General features: G+C 42.2%; 1 protein-coding gene across 1 annotated transcript; it reads left to right on the plus strand.

Moving 5' to 3' along the window:
* The first annotated feature begins 553 nt into the window (after positions 1-553).
* On the plus strand, positions 554-6,198 carry LOC127032538 (olfactory receptor 5V1-like). Its single transcript, XM_050919842.1, has one exon. It carries the CDS (start codon positions 5,236-5,238, stop codon positions 6,166-6,168), a length of 933 nt encoding a protein of 310 aa, XP_050775799.1. The 5' UTR covers positions 554-5,235; the 3' UTR covers positions 6,169-6,198.
* Positions 6,199-16,368: the final 10,170 nt, after the last annotated feature.

The following is a 16,368-nucleotide window of genomic DNA, read 5'->3' on the forward strand; positions in this document are numbered from 1 at the left end:
TCCTCTGGAATCCTGCATTTTGAAACTGCATTTTGAGCAGAGACCTATTGCCTGGCTGATTACATTTTCAAGGTCTCATCAAAGAGCTAAAGTGGATAAATGAGTCACTCACAGAGTCAGGAGTTGTTCTTGTTCTGAGCTGAGGGTGTGATATTCTTGAAACAGCAGGAAAAATTCTGAGTGGAGACTGAATGAGAGCTTCTGCCAGAGCCAAGGCTGCAGTTGGGGGTGATCACTGGTAATCTTATTAGCATATGTATAGATTCTTTTATTATTTTTAATATGTTTTCTTGGTAGTGCTTTTACCTTATTAATAAAACATACTTGCTTAAAAAGAGACATGTGGTAACTTATAAACATAGCAATTTGGATGGGCCATTTCTTTTGCCATGGGCTTACTCATGACCTGCTGATAGTGCATATAGATGGCAACCACATACAATGGGTGAATAGATTTTTCTATCTGGGTAGTTGTTTGACGGAATGAGTTTCTGTATCTGAAGAAATCACATATCTGATGGGTCGTGCCAATGACATTTCAGCATCTTCAAGGGCCTCTGTTTGGGAGGCAGAATGTCTATGTGAAAACTAAGAGACAAGTATTCAATATGGTAATGATGACAACTCTGTTATATGGAGCAGAAACGTATTTATTAACAACAGCTCAGGAGAGGAAATTAAACAGTTTTCAGTGTGAAAAGTTATGACATATCCTTGACATCCATTGATCTGATTTTGTCACAAGCAGGAAGATACTTAAATGATCCCAGCAAGTTGCAGTCTTGCATTAGTTGAGAAGAAGACGACTGCAATGGTGGGGGTATGTGCAATGTTCAGGAGACAGTATGCTTTTACAGAAGGTTTATAGAGATGAGGAAGAAGGAAGTAGAGCACCAGTGCAACCATGCATGAGACTGAAAGATGCAATTTTGTGGGATTTAAGAAACCTAAATCATCCTATCCTGATTCTTGTGAAAGGAAGAAGACTTGCAAAGGACCATTCAAGATGGAAACCCATTCCACGTGCCACCATGGCTGCGTTAGAGCCATGTGTTTCTGCTGCTATGGTGTGCTGAAGACTTTACAAAGCAAACCAACTTCAGAGACGCTTAGGAAGCCCTTCCTCAGAATAACTTATTGACCAAGTTCTTAGTGCTGAGGAGATTTGTTAAGGCTGCTAAGTTGTTAAGGCTGCTCGGTGCTGCTGTTCTTGAAGCTCTGGTGCGAGCTGCATGAGCACGAAATGCAGCTTACCGATTCAGCAGACCTCGATTTTATTCCTAAAGAAAGACCACAGGCTCTATTTGGTGGTGAAGGCCCTCGGCCAGGTTTATTGTCAGCAAAGCATGGCATTTGTGTCCTGTCCAAGGGGTCACAGGGACACTAACACGTGTATTTCTGTGACAAGATGGGACACCAGGGTCCTGTCCCCTCGGCCGATACAAATATGTCCCTCATAGGACCTCTTTAATCCATTGATACAAACAAGTGACGTATTACACTCTAGATGCTGTTAGTTACCACCTTTATCCTGGTACCTGCTAGATAGAACAAAATATCCTCACCCATTATCCTGTCATCCCATCCTTATTTTATGAGAGGTCAATGTGCTCTTGTACCATCTCTTACGAATGTGTTTACATACTTACTTGAGAGATCTATATGTTTTTGTATCATCCTCTGTGGTCAGGAATGGGCCTATCTGATGCATTACTATTCTGTCAAAGCTCGGCCTACTCTGGTTCCCAGCCTTTGGTTAAAAGTTACTTATGCTTAGGTTTCCAGCAAGGCCTACAGTAAACAGATTAAAGCACTTTCCTGAGAGATAAGAGACCTCCCTTCAAATCTCTGCTCTATATCAGATCGAGAAGGAATTGCATGAGGATCTCCCATGACCCAAATGAGTTCCCTAACCACTAGGTTAAAGGTACTGTGGAGGCACTACGGTGCCCTGTGCTGCTTTGTAACTTTACTTAGTTTTTTTGTTTGTTTGTTTTGCCCTGGATGAAACAATTTGGCTTTTTTTTCTAATTCACAAATAGTATTGGGTCAACCAAACTGCATTTTTCAGTGACTAAACTACTTCTCTGAAAAATTTTATCCAGATGTATTCAGGAAATCTCCTTCTTTGTCTCATCTCCTGTTCTTTCCTGCCATCTTATACAGTCTATTTGCTCCTTTCTCATTCCTTAACCTGTGTATCCAGCTATTGGTGATTTTTTAAGGATGGCTGGCCAGTCCCCATTCATTTTCCTCCACTGCGCTCTTATGGTAATTATACATTAAGACTAGGACCTTCAAAGGAGTCTAAGGGAGAGGAAATGTGCTGCTATCTGTGCATCTAACTCTTCCAGCTGCTTTATGAATCTGAGCCTAAATTGACTGTCACTTGGATGCATACGATAACCCAAGCCTCAGTGCTCTCATTCTAAGGTACAATATATTATTGCTCAAGGGCTGACACAGCACAATGTTACTGGAAGCTTGTTACAGAGAGTGAACTCCAGGGATTGTCCCAGGAGGAGCAAGACAGTATTTAAACAACTCTCGAGAATCAGCTCCTAGCCTTGGAGTCAGCTAAGGAAAAGTTCTTTGCTTCACTCTCACTGATAACCCAACACACCTTGAAGGGTTTCACTGATCCAGGTAAAAAATATTGGATCTCCTTGGATGCTGTATTCCAGAGACAGACAGACTAGATAGACAAGTCGATAAGGAGGTAGATAGACTAAGCAAAGAGAAAATCACAGGTCAGAATGATCTCACCATAAATATGATCTGTGCTTAAAAGCAGGTGAGTTGATTCATATTTTTATTCGTTTTAAATTTTTGTATCCTTTTCATTTCAAAGGACCAGATTCTGCCCCTCTTATCTAGGGGTGAGTCTCTTCAGTTCTGTTAACTTCTGCCTGACTGAAGCAGTCTGCTCACACAGACTTGGTTACAGCAGAGGGACCATTGTAGGCAAAACTGATTTACTTGAATCGCCCAGCTCTCTCTTTCTCTCTGTTTCTCAAGGCAGCACTGAAATAGCTGAGAGCAGGGGTGTGTGTGTGTGTGTGTGTGAGGTCAGGGGAAGGGCAGTCTCTGGAAAATGCCCTTGGAACTGAATTTCCCTGTGCACAGAATCTGCCTGTGTTGACATTCTGGTTCTAGTACAAGGTCCATCTCTCTGCTTAGGCATTTGTCTCATGAGCTGATAATGGAGGAAAGGTTCAGTTTCTCTCTAGGATTGTATGGGGACAAACATCATTTTGATATTGGACAGAACATTGATTTCATTGCCTTTTCCATTAAAAACTGATGTTAAAATAGCCATTCACTTCCAGGAGGGCAGGATAACTTCTCTACTATATGTACAGCCTGATACTCAGACATGCAGAATATTGAGTCAAAAATCCCATTGAGCTGGAGTTTAAGTGACTTAGGAGCAAAAGTTCCATTGATTTTCTATCAGGTCGCTCTTTTCAAAATCATGTCACTATATCAATATAGTTTTTGATGGTCACGTTCATTTCTTCTTGATAGTGTCTCTCCTAACCTTCTCATAAACAAACTAGAGAAATACAACCTAGATGGAACTCGCATAAAGTGTGTACATAGCTGGCTGGGAAACAGTTCCCAGAGAGTAGTTATCAGTGGTTCACAATCATGTTGGAAGGGCATAACTAGTGAGGTCCCTCAGGGATCGGTTCTTGGTCCGGTTTGGATAATGTAAAGAGAGTACACCTATCAAGCTTGAGGATAATTGAGGATAATTCCAAGCTGGGAGCTGCTGCAAGTGCATTGGAGGATAGGATTATAATTCAAAATGATCTGGACAAACTGGAGAAATGGTCTGAAGTAAACAGGATGAAATTAAATAAGGGTAAATGCAAAGTACTAAACTTAGGAAGGAACAATCAGTTGCACATATACGAAATGGGAAATGACTCCCAAGGAAGGAGTACTGCTGAATGGGATCTAGAGCTCATAGTGAATCAGAAGCAAAATATGAGTCAACAGTGTAACACTGTTGGAAAAAAAAAGCATCATTCTGGAATGTATTAGCAGGAGTGATGTAAGTGAGACACGAGAAGTAATTCTTCCACTCTATTCCACGATGATTAGGCCTCAACTGGAGTATTGTGTCCAATTCTGGGTGCCACATTTCAGGAAAGATGTAGACAAATTGGAAAAAGTCCAGAAAAGAGCAACAAAAAAAGAGCAACAAAAAAGGTTGTTATTAGGAAGAGGGAGAAAAATTGTTTTTCTTAACCTCTGATCATAGGACAAGAAGCAATGGGCTAAAATTGAGGCAAGGATGGAAAACTTCTTAATTGTCAGGGTGGTTAAGCACTGGAATAAATTGCCCATGGAGGTTGCGGAATCTCCATGTTTGGAGATTTTTAAGAGCAGGTTGGACAAACACCTGTCAGGGATGGTCTAGATAATACTTAGTCCTACCTTGAGTGCAGGGGACTGGACTAGATGACCTCTCAAGGTCCCGTCCAGTTTTGTGATTCTTCTTCTTCCTGAAGAATCCTAATGATTGTAATAGGTAAGAATCCAATTATATACTACAGATATTAATTTGTGTTTTCAACGAAATAGTCTAGAACAACTGACAGAGTGTAATTATTTTTATAGATTTGGCCAGATGTCCAGCTATTTTCAATTGGCCATAGTTTCATTGCAACCAGTCTGCCCAATCCCATGATTGTGTGACACAGTTGTAGCTCTATTGAAGTCATAAGGCCAGATTGCAGAGAGAGAATAAATTCCTCTATAGCCTGGTGGCTTGAATACTTACCCCACATACAGAAGACCAAGTATCCAGTAAGCCTACACTGCCTCTTTTATGATGTATCCACCGCGGTACAGCTTCAAGAGGAGAAACTGAGGGAGCCCCACATCAGACAAACCCTTAGTCAGAGCTGAGCAGGGTATTTGTGAATACCTGTAGGACCTGATTCTGGGACTTAGGCATCTAAAGTGGCAGTTAACTGCCCAAGTCTTTTTGTGTATCCAGCCTAATTTGTCTATTTAAAACAAACAAATACCATATCTCTTTCTCTCTCTCTCTAAATTTAGTATAGTTAAAACACACATTTTACAGAATGGAATAGGACTCTCTTTACATTCAGCCTATGGAACAGATGATCTCCACATACTATTTTAATTTATTTGTATGATAGGTGTTAATTTCATTTTCTTTCTCGTCTTCCAGGTCACAGATTTCCTGAATAACTGACAATGAAAAATCAAACCACAGTGACCGAATTTATCCTCCTGGCACTTTCCAGTGACCCACAGATGCAGATTTTCCTCTTTCTCCTTTTTTTAGTTATTTACCTAATCACTCTGGGTGGTAATATAGTGATCATTGTGGTGATAAGAGCTGATTCTCACCTTCACACACCTATGTACTTCTTTCTCTTCCATTTATCCTTTGTTGATATCTGCTATTCCTCAGTCACGGTGCCTAAAATGCTGATGAACTTCCTAGTAGAGCACAAAACTATTTCTGTCAATGGCTGCATTGCCCAGATGTTCCTTATTATCCTCTCAGCTGGTGCTGAAATTTTCATTCTCTCAGCCATGGCTTATGACCGCTATGCTGCCATCTGTGATCCATTACATTACGTGCAGACAATGAGCAAAGGAATCTGCGTTCAGCTGGTAAGTGGTGCATGGACCATGGGCTTCTTCTATGCCCTTCTTAACACAAGTTTTGCCCTCAAGTTGCATTTCTGTGGGCCCATTCAAATCAGTCATTTCAGCTGTGAGCTCCCTCCTCTGTTACAACTGGCCTGCACTGACACCCTCACCAATCAACTGGTGCTTCTTACTTCTTTTGTGATATTTGGGTCAAGCTCCTTCCTCCTCATGCTGATCTCCTACATTTACATCATCTCCACCATCCTGCGGATACGCTCTGCAGAGGGCAGGCGTAAAGCCTTCTCCACCTGCAGCTCCCACCTGATCGTGGTTGGTTTGTTGTACTTCACGGCTTTTTTCCAGTACACAAAACCCAGCTCAGTCTCCTCTGTGGTTCTGGATGAAATATTCTCCATCCAGTACAGCATCTTGAACCCCATGTTAAACCCCATCATCTACAGCCTGAAAAACAAGGAGGTGAAAACGGCTCTAAGGAATATATTGGGGAAATTCAGATTTCTCAGTTAGTGTTGATTCTCTCATTTTTTGAAAGTCAGAAAGCATAGATTGTGGGTAACTAGTGTTTGAGACATTCTCAGCTCAGATAATTGAATGACACTTTGGGCGAAATCCTCGACAGATCCAGTGCAGATCCATTGAATAAATTGTCCAGTTCCTTAGATTGTGTAAATCAGCATAGCTCCATTGGAACCAATGGGTGCTGGAGTTAGACTCACAAAGGGTCTTGAACAGGAGAAATTGAGAGATATCCCATAAGTGGCCAAGGTATGCACCTGGGAGGGGATAGATCTCTGTTTCAATCATTTCTCCTCATCAGACACTTGAAGTGGGGGTCTCCCACATTTGAGATGAGTACCATAACCACTGGGATAAAAGTTATGCTGGAGCTCCTCTTCCTAATTCTGTCTTTTTGTTTCCACAAAATCAAATGGATATAACTGGCCATGAACAAATTCAGGCTGGAAATTAGAGAAAGGTTTCTCACCCTCAGAAGGGTGAGGTTCTGGAACAAACTTCTAATTGGAGCTGTAGGGATCCACAACTTAATTAGTTTTAAGAAAGTGTTGGATAAAATTATGACGATGTGATGGTGTGGGGCAGGGCTCAGCAACCCTGGTGCTTACTTCTGGCTTATGTCTTATGTTCCTAAAGGACATGCTTCAGGGTTTCAGCCGGACACCACAGTTCATGAAGGAATCCTTCCTCCTCCCACCAATGTATCCTGGGAGGGTGAGTTTTTTTTTCTCCTTCCTCTGAACCATAAGGGATGGCCACGGTTGGAGATTGGATCTTGGATGGGATGGGCCAGGGCTCTGAGGTGTTACTAAGTTTTCTCTCTCTCAGATGTTTGCCTACACTGTTCTTGCTCACATAGTCAAGGACTAACTGTTTGAAAATTAGCTAAGGACACAAAAACTAACTGCATTTTCTTAAGTACATTGGAAGCAGGAAGCCAGACAAACAATCAATGAGGCCATTGGATGATCAAGATGCTAAAGGATCACTCAGGAAAGATATTGCTGTTGTGGAGAAGCTAAATGAATTCTTTGCATTCATCTTCACTTCAGAGGATGGGAGGGAGATCCCTTCAGCTTAGGTGATAAATTAGAGGAACTGTCCCATACCGAGCTGCTGATAGAGGATGTTTTGGAAGAAATTGATAAATTAAACAGTAATTAGTCATGAGGACCAGATGGTATTCATCCAAGAGTCCTGAAGAAACTCAGATATGAAATTACAGAACTCCTTCTTTTCCTTATTGTCATGAAATCTATCATTTCACAAGCACTTTCTCCCAAAATTGCCTTCCACCTTCAGATTTGCAACCACTTCCTCCCTGTTGGTTAGAATCAAGTGAAAAATGGCCCCGCAGCCACACCTTTCACCCTCACTCTGACCCCCACCCCCCAGCTAAGCCCCTTACTCCCACTCTGGCCCAACCTGCCTAGCTAGGTTTAGCAGTCCTGAGGTCCCAAATGGGGCCATTTGCAGAGTAATAGGTCACATCCATAGACTCTTATTGTATACGTGTGTGGGGTTTTTGTTTGGTTTTGTGTTTTCAGAAAACCTAAGAAGCCATTTGCACTGAAAACACTCAGTTCAGCCTACATGAGCAATGAACATTTACTCTGGTTTTTAGAGATTGTTGGGATTTTAAAGCATTGTAAGAGAGGTGCTCAAATCCTATTAATTTTTCCACTGACTTTAAAACCCTAAACCAGACCAAGACTCTTATTTCTATTTATTTGAAAGTAAGACCCCATGGGTCCAGAACCCAGGGCTGCAGAGGTATTAGTCACTTAACCACTCCAAAATGGTATACAGCAGTAAGTGTAACCAGCCTGCATGCAACATCCCATGACTGTGGTAGAGACAGACCATGGGAAGTTCCACATCAAGGGTTTGATAGGCAGCAGCCGACTGGCTCCCTATCCTATATAAACCCAAGGGGTGCTCCAGGCAACAGTATGGATCTTCTGTAGTTGCTCTGACTGTTCTGGCTCTATGTTCTTGAACTCCTGGCTTGACTGTGCCTTGTTTTGGACTTTGCCTCCTGATTCAGACTCTGAAACATGACTTGGACTCTGATACTTGATATTGATCCTGGCCTGGAACTGACTATGAACTCCTTGGCTACCCCGAGACTTAGGTTTGCCCCTTGTCCCTGACTTCCCTTTTTGAGTTCCTGAAATTGATAGTCTTCCAAATATCCCATGGAACTGGGGAGTGGTGTAGTTCATAGGGCTAGCTTGCCTTTAGTATATTCAGTGCCTTACCTTTCTTATATTTAGCTATTTTCATTATATTCAGCTGTAATGCAAGAAACTTACAGGCCTATATCCTGTAAGATATTAGCTGAAGCATTAGTTAGCAGAAGTGTGGTTAAGTAGACTGTAACTCTTGTCACAGAGCAACCGTTACCTTTAGGTTTGGGGAACTAAGAAGACCTTGCTCAATGGCAGGAGTTAGAATGGTCCAGTAAATTTTGCCATGGAGAGATAGCTCAGTGGTTTAAGCACTAGCCCTCTAAAAGTCAAGTTTCCTGAGGGAGCACCATGGGTGTTTTTCCTTTATAACAAACTACAGCACTTTCCCTAATGAAATGGAAACTGCATGGGTCATTTCTAGAAGTGCCTAAATGATTTAGAGCACAAGTCAATGGGACTTGGCTGACCAAGTTACCTGAAAGAGGAGGTGATGTCCCTTCTTCCAACCATTAGCCCAGTGTTCCTTACTGATGTTCTGGAAGACCTGGTTTCAATTCCCCATTCTACCTCCTGTAGAGCAGGGACTGAAACTTTGACTTCCCATCTGAAGGCCCTAACCATCAGTATATAGGTACACAGGGGTGGAGTTTTCTCAAGCTTTCCCATTGAAGCTATTCCACTTATATAAAATACTTGGCTAGTCATGAGGCAAATATTACACTCTAGCTCAGTGTTAGGGGACTCCTTTGGTAGGTTCAACTCATTGGTCCATTGAGTGTATAAATAACTTTCATTTATACATTGTAGAACAGCTTCAATACTCCAGAACACCTTATAGCCCAGACATTAAGGCTCTTTCCTCAGAGAGGGGAGATCTCACTTCAAATCTCTGCCCCCAGTCCCACATAGAGAGGGGAAGAAAACCATGGTCCCCCACAAGCAAGGAAGGTGACCTAACCAATGGACTGAAGTTACAAGAAAAAGAGCAGCAGAGGGACACCGCTTCCTCCTGCTGTTTTGTGAATTTAGCACAATCTTTATTTTTCTGGTTGCAATAATTCAGTAAAATTTGTGTTAAAATTATGAATAATTTTGAATTGATCTTTTTGATGAATAAACTTACAATTTATCTCCTCCTTTGTCTCAACAGTTATTTGCTGCCATCATAGAATCATAGAACTGGGGCTGCTGATTGTAGAGCAGTGGTTAAGGCACTGGACTGGGACACAGATGAGCTGGGTTTAATTCTGGTCTGCATCAGTGACTTCTTGGGGGGAGGGATAGCTCAGTGGTTTGAACATTGGCCTGCTAAACCCAGGATTCTGAGCTTAATCCTTTAGGGAGGGCCATTTAGGGATCTGGGGCAAAACTCTGTCCGAGGATTGACCCTGCTTTGAGCAAGGGGTTGGACTAGATGATCTCCTGAGGTACCTTCCAACCCTGATATTCTATGAAATGAAAGGGACCTCAAGAGGTCATCTTGTCTAGTCCCCTTCACTCAAGGCAGGGCTAAGTATTGTCTAGACCATCCCTCACAGGTGTTTGTTTGTGCAACCTGCTCTTAAAAATCTCCAAAGAGGGAGATTCCACAACATCCCTAGGCAATTCATTCCACTGTTTAACCACTCTGGCAGTTAGGAAGTTTTTCCTAATGTCCAACCTAAACCTCCCTTGCTGCTATTTAAGCCCATTGCATCTAGTCCTTTCCTCAGATGTTAAGGAGAACAATTTTCTCCCTCATCCTTGTAACAACCTTTTATGTACTTAAAAGTTGTTAACATATCCCCTCTCAGTCTTCTCTTCTCCAGATTAAATAAACCTTTTTTTTTTCAAATCTCCCCTCAGGTCATATTTTCTAGACCTTTAATTATTTTTGTTGCTCTTCTCTGAACTTTCTCTAATTTGTCCACATCTTTCCTGAAATGTGGCGCCCCATATTGGACACAGCCTAAATACACACTTTTTTTTTGTAATTGACTGTTGCTGAGATTGTGTACCTAAATCCTGTGATAATCCAAGTCTCATTGCTCTTATTTTCAGGCACAACAGAGCATTGCTTGAGTGTTGACCCAGCTCAGTGTTACTGGTAGCTTGTTACAGAGAGTAAACTTCAGGGATCTTCTCCCAAGGGGAACAAAACAGAATTTAAACCATTCTCAAGAAATCAGCTTTTAATCTTGGAGGCAGTTCAGGAAAAGCTTTTTATTCCACTCCCACAGATAACCCTAGACATCTTAGTGGTTTCATTGCTCTGGATAAAGGGTCGAAGGGTCATATCTATAGACCTATTGAATGTCTAGAGATGCTGTATTCCAGATGCAGATAGACTAGGTAGTCTACCTACTTATTGATTTGGCTACGAATACAGAGAAAATCCCAAGTAAGAATGATCTCACCATATTTATGATCCACATTTAAAAGGCAGGTGAGTTGATTCATATTCCTATTCATTTTAATTTTCAATTTCAAAGGACTAGATTCTGCTCCACTTATCTAGGGGTGGGTCTCTCTGCAGAGTCCCATTGACTTCTACCGGGATGCAACACTCTGCTCACACTGTCAGTTACAACACAAGAGCCATGGCTGGCAAGCCAGCTACTATATGAATCACCCAGCTCACTTCCTTGCTCGCTCTCTCTCTCTCCAGCACTGAGACATATTAGTTCAGTTGGTGCGTGTTAGCAGTAGTGTTTGTGTTTGGGGATGGTGAGGTTGGGGGCAGGGAATTCTCTGGAGATGGCAGACATTAGAGTTTAAACATCAATTTGACGTTGGACAGAACACTGACTTCATTCCCATTTCCAACTAAAAATCAATGTCAAAATAGCCATTCACTTCAAAGAGGGCACAGCCTGATATTCAGAGTCAAAAAGAGGAAGCTGCTGTCTATAATGTATCCCTATGTGTCACCTATAAATACTGACTGACTGGATTCTGTAGGTTTAGGTAGTCAGGAGTCTTGTTAAACCCTCGACAGAATTCCTGTATTTCAGGTGCTCAGATTCATTCATTCTCCTTGATCTTTCCTTCACGTTGTCACAGTGCCTAAGAGCAGTGTCTGCTGGAAGTCACTGACCACGATGTCTTGCAGTCCTAGCTCCAATAACTGCTAGGATTGTGTTTGTTCTAGTTTTCTATAATTGCTCTCCTTTAAGGCAGCATTCTTCATACTTCACCATCCTGTCTCCTTGATTTTTTGATTGTCTGCTGGCACAGCAACATCAATTAACATGGGCTTGTTTGCTGTTTTTTTCTACAACTATGTCTGGCTTGTCTGATTGCACCATTCACTCTGTGACCATTGCCAGATTCCATAAATTTTACCATCTTCATTCTCTAGAGCTTGGTGTTCGTAATAGCACTGTTTGTGGCAAGTAAGAATTTTTACAGAGGCTCCAGCGCAGTCATTTTGTAAATTCAGAGTGTCTTCATATAATCTTTCCCAGATAGGCCCTAGCAGTTGCTCAACGCATGCTCCACCATCCTTCCTTTTTATAACACATTCTGGGGCTCAGGGAGCAGTTGTCGGTGAATTTTACTTCTTACATAATTAAACTCCATAAGGGTTTTTCTTATTCGCTCATAATGAAGCTCTCCCTCTTTTTTTCAGGGACCTTTCTACAAGTCATGAGTTTGTCAATCTTCTATCACCAATAGGTGCGATCTCTCTCCACCACTGTCTGTGCATTGATCTCTGCGTAAACCTTTCAAATCTTGTTGCTTTCTCCTTTCTTGGGCTTGGATGCAGCTCAGTCATTGCTTCTTATTGTGACAGGATTATCTTTATTCTGGTTAACTCCTCATATATTTTGATATTATAGTCTTCATTATTAATTGCTTCCTTTACAGATAGCTGAGGTTTTCCTTTATCACATCATAGGATGTATATCCTGTCTATGACTTGATTGCTATCTAATACTCTATGCATCACCGGCAGCTGTCTGTCTTCTTTGGATGCCATTTTTTCCTTCTCCTCTCTATTCCACTCGATCACTCCAGCAATATTCTTTACTACTGGAATACCCCAACATATTAATGGCTCAGAACACATTCTTAGACTTCAGTTTTGTCCATAGAGTAGTTCGTGTACATCTGTTATATTGTTTCCTCATTTTTTCTTTCAATTTCTTATTTTGTAGCTCTGACAGTTCACTGATTCCAAGATATTTGTAGGGGTCATGCTGAGATATCCTGGCTAGTTCCTGCATTAACTTGTATGGCATCAGATTGTACCAGTCTGGCCATTTTTACAGATGCTGACACACAGTTAGCCAAGCCAACGCATAGCTTTATATCTTCACCAAACTTTGCCACACATCATCAATCTCTGTAGCTCCTTTTTGTGACTGTTCATGTAGTTTCAGATGCTCATGTCTAACAAATTGTTAACTGGTTGTTGCTCTTTGCTGATATGGTAAATTGTGGTTATCTCAACAAGCATCCATGTCAATGGCAGCATGGTTACCACAAACAGCACTGGTGCTAAGGAATCCCCTTGAAAGATTTCTCTTTTAAGTTGAACCTCACCAATGAGTCCCTTCCAGATAAAGTCTAGTGCTCCAGTTAAACATAGATTGCTGCAGAAAGGAAATGATCTGTGGATGAACCATGGACATTTTCAGTGTATCAGTGATCCTTGATTGTGAGACACTGTTGGATGCTCTCTGGTAGTCTGCCCACAAAATAGCTAACTTTTTTCCTTCTTTGTTTTGCATTGTACCTTTTGGGGTTCTGGGAAGTGGGCGGATGGAAGCCTGCCCACTGATGAAGGACCACCACCACCCCCGCAAGCCTAAGGGTTGTATCTACAGGACCTGGAATCCAAATGATTTTGGGGGACAAATAATGAAATAACAGGCACAGGAGTGCGGTCAAAGGGTCAAAAGAAGGAAGCCTGACGGGTACACCGAGCAGAGAACCCAGGACTGCTCCCACTGCTCCTCAAAGGCGTCAAGGCTGCCAGTGGATGCCGCCCAGAGAAACTCTGCCCAGATACGTGAACGGACAGAGGATCAGAATTTGTTTTGCATTGTAGCAGGGTGGTTACCCTCTCCTGCCCTGTGGGGCTTTCAACAGCCCAGGTGAGGGCTGTGGCTAGGGCAAGAAGCTTGGACTGATTGGGGAAAGTTTGCTCAGCTGTGGCCATGCCCCAGTCAGGCCCAGCTGGCCCCTATAAAAGGCTGGGAGCCAGGACAGTCTCCCTCTGCTTGTAGAGGGAGAAGTGTTTGGCTGCAGGGACCTAAGCAAGACACCTAGATTGGAAGCAGGGCTTAGGAAGGGTCAGGGGAGCTGGGAGTTCCGGCCTGAAAAGCCCTAGGCTGCAGGTCTGACTCTAGGCCGAATAGGTATAGGGCTGGATAGGCAGAGGCAGCAAGTCCGAACACCTTTGCCTGTGTTGAGTGGCTGATGCCCCAGTGAACAGGGGCTAGAGGGAGACTGGTCAGTAGCCAAGACTGAGACGAAGTAGGGTAGTGGGTGTGGGTTCCCCTGGGAGGGGGAGACCCAGAACTGTGGGGGTACTGCCAGGGGGCAGCACCCAGGTAAAGGGGCACCTGGGTCCTGGGCGGGACACGGGGGCTAGCAGCAGCAGCGGGACACTGCCTGCAGAGAGCGCTCAGGAGGCTGGATGCTAATTCCTGAGGATAACCAGCAGGAGGCATTGCCGGATGAGTCTGCGCACACTTACATGCATCTTGTGTGATCCTGCTGTTTAGCCAGAGGTGGCCTTTTGTTCCTTTCATGTTTACAGTGCTGCCTTTTTGCTCAGGAACCAGCATTCCATTGTGAGCTAGCACTATCCAGATCTTCTTTGCCAGAATTATTGTTAGAAGTTTCCATATATTTGGTAAACACATGGTCAGTCTGTAATTCATAGGATCAATACAACCTGCTTCCTTCTTCCTTCCTTTTTCTTTTTTTCTCTGTATGAGAAGCGTTGTCCCTGTCACCATCCATCTTGGATATCCATTCTCCAATCACTGTTTATTGAACAACTTAATAAATCACAGAGTGTTGTAAGGCGTTTGAGCCAGAATCCAATGCATCCCATCTAGTCCGGGTGATTTCCAGTTTTTCATTTATCTCAGTACCTCATTTCTTTCTGCGTATTGCTCTGTGGGGTGTTTTTTGTAAACCTTTTCTCTCTTTTGTAATCTGGTTCACTGTCTGCTTATGTTGTACAGTCTCAGACTAGATTTCCTTCCAGAAGCAGTGAAACTGCATTTATTTGCCTATTCTGTTTTTTTTTTTAACATCAATCAGATGAAAGACTCTTCTAGGGTCTCTGGTGAAGTGACTGTTCTTATGATACTAATAACTTTGTGCTGAAATCTTTCAAGTCCACGACTCTAAGTGATCAGCTTCTCTTTACCTTGTTCCTTCATAACTTTCTCATTTTTCATTCAGCTGATATTTCATCTCCAAGGCTGTTTACTGCTCTTTTCTCTTCAAATGATTTTGCTCATATTCATCCAGTAGTCTGATATCTCAATGCAAAACGTACTCTTCTGTTCTAACCTTCATTTCCATGGAGATTCTTGAAGATAGGAAATTTTTCAATGGTTCATATGTTCAGATGGATTAATGTTAAACCAATGAGCTGCTACTGTTACTATAACATAAATTATATAATTGTACTGACTAATCGTTGTTGGTGTTTTCTGCAGCTTCATTGAGCACTTCATTAAGTGCTCACATTATATCATCCAGTGTGTGATGGTCTACAAATTTCACAGTTGGTAGTGCTGGTGCTCAATGTCTCTTACATTCTGCATGATCTAGATCAACAAATTGTTCATATTTTCTATACTTTCTTCAGGTTCTTTTTCACTCATATTTGTCCTCAAAATTTCTTCCATTTCTGGCTTCTGTTTATCCTATGTCATTGCTCCCACCAAAATGTTTGCATGTAGTTCTACATGACTAATCTCGCTTTTCAGGCTTTCAGTCTCCATTTGTATAAATTCTCCTCTTTGGAATAAAGCTCTCAGTTGTGCAGCGAGCCTATACTTGGTCATTTTTCTCTGTGTTTTCATTTCTCTCCTTCCAGTGTTGGAGCATTTTCTTTGCTCCAGGCTCTATCTTCTGGTTTTGCCAAAATACAACCTGGGATCATTTCTTGGTTTATAAGATGACTCCTTTTCACTCTATTGTCACAAATGATCTCTGGTTGTTTGGACAGTTGCATGATACATAGGTTGTCCACCTCTACACAAAGCACTCTGCTTGGGAGGAGGCTGTCATCCAGATATGGTCTTCTGAGGCTCACTTTACAGGTAATCGATTATTATGAATGCCATATGCTCCAAACTGGTTTGGGTTGACAGGCTATACCCTGCTGGATGGGAAAACAGAATTTCTAGTCCTCGCTGATTTCCTCCTCTTCTGGAATTCTAGATATTTTAATAGGGATCAATCCAATAAGATACTAAAGATACTCCATTCTGCAGTTTTTGTAGAGTATATGTAGAATTGAACAGATCCCATGCTGGTGTGCTTCAGCCATAGCTCCATAGGCATCAATGCACCAAATCTCCAGCTGGTGTAAATCAGCCGTAGATCTATAGAAGTTAATGGGACTGATGAAAGAGATATTAGGCCAGAGAGAGACTGTAAGAGAGTGACTTTATATCCTAGTGGTTAGGGCACTCACCTCCAGATACAGGATGCCAAGGATCCAATCCTTGTGCACCACAGTGGAACAGCTTCAACAAGAAAGAATTATGTCGCGCTGTCCCAATGTCTCAGCTGAGCGGAGTTTCTGTGAATACCACTGGGGCCTGATCCTGGAATTTAGGCAACTAAAGTGATAGTTTGGCACCAAAATCCTTTCTTGCATCTAGTCCATTTTTGTCCATTTTAAACACACATTTTATAGGATGTAGTAGGCCTCTTTACATTCATCCTACTGATCAGATCAGCTCCACAGGCCATTTCAATTTACTTGTGTGTTAATTTTTTTTTTCCAATCTGACAGGTCAGTTTTCCTGAATAAGGATCA

The sequence above is a fragment of the Gopherus flavomarginatus genome, chromosome 12 (genome assembly GCF_025201925.1).
Source record: "Gopherus flavomarginatus isolate rGopFla2 chromosome 12, rGopFla2.mat.asm, whole genome shotgun sequence".
In the NCBI taxonomy this organism is placed as follows: Eukaryota; Metazoa; Chordata; order Testudines; family Testudinidae; genus Gopherus; species Gopherus flavomarginatus.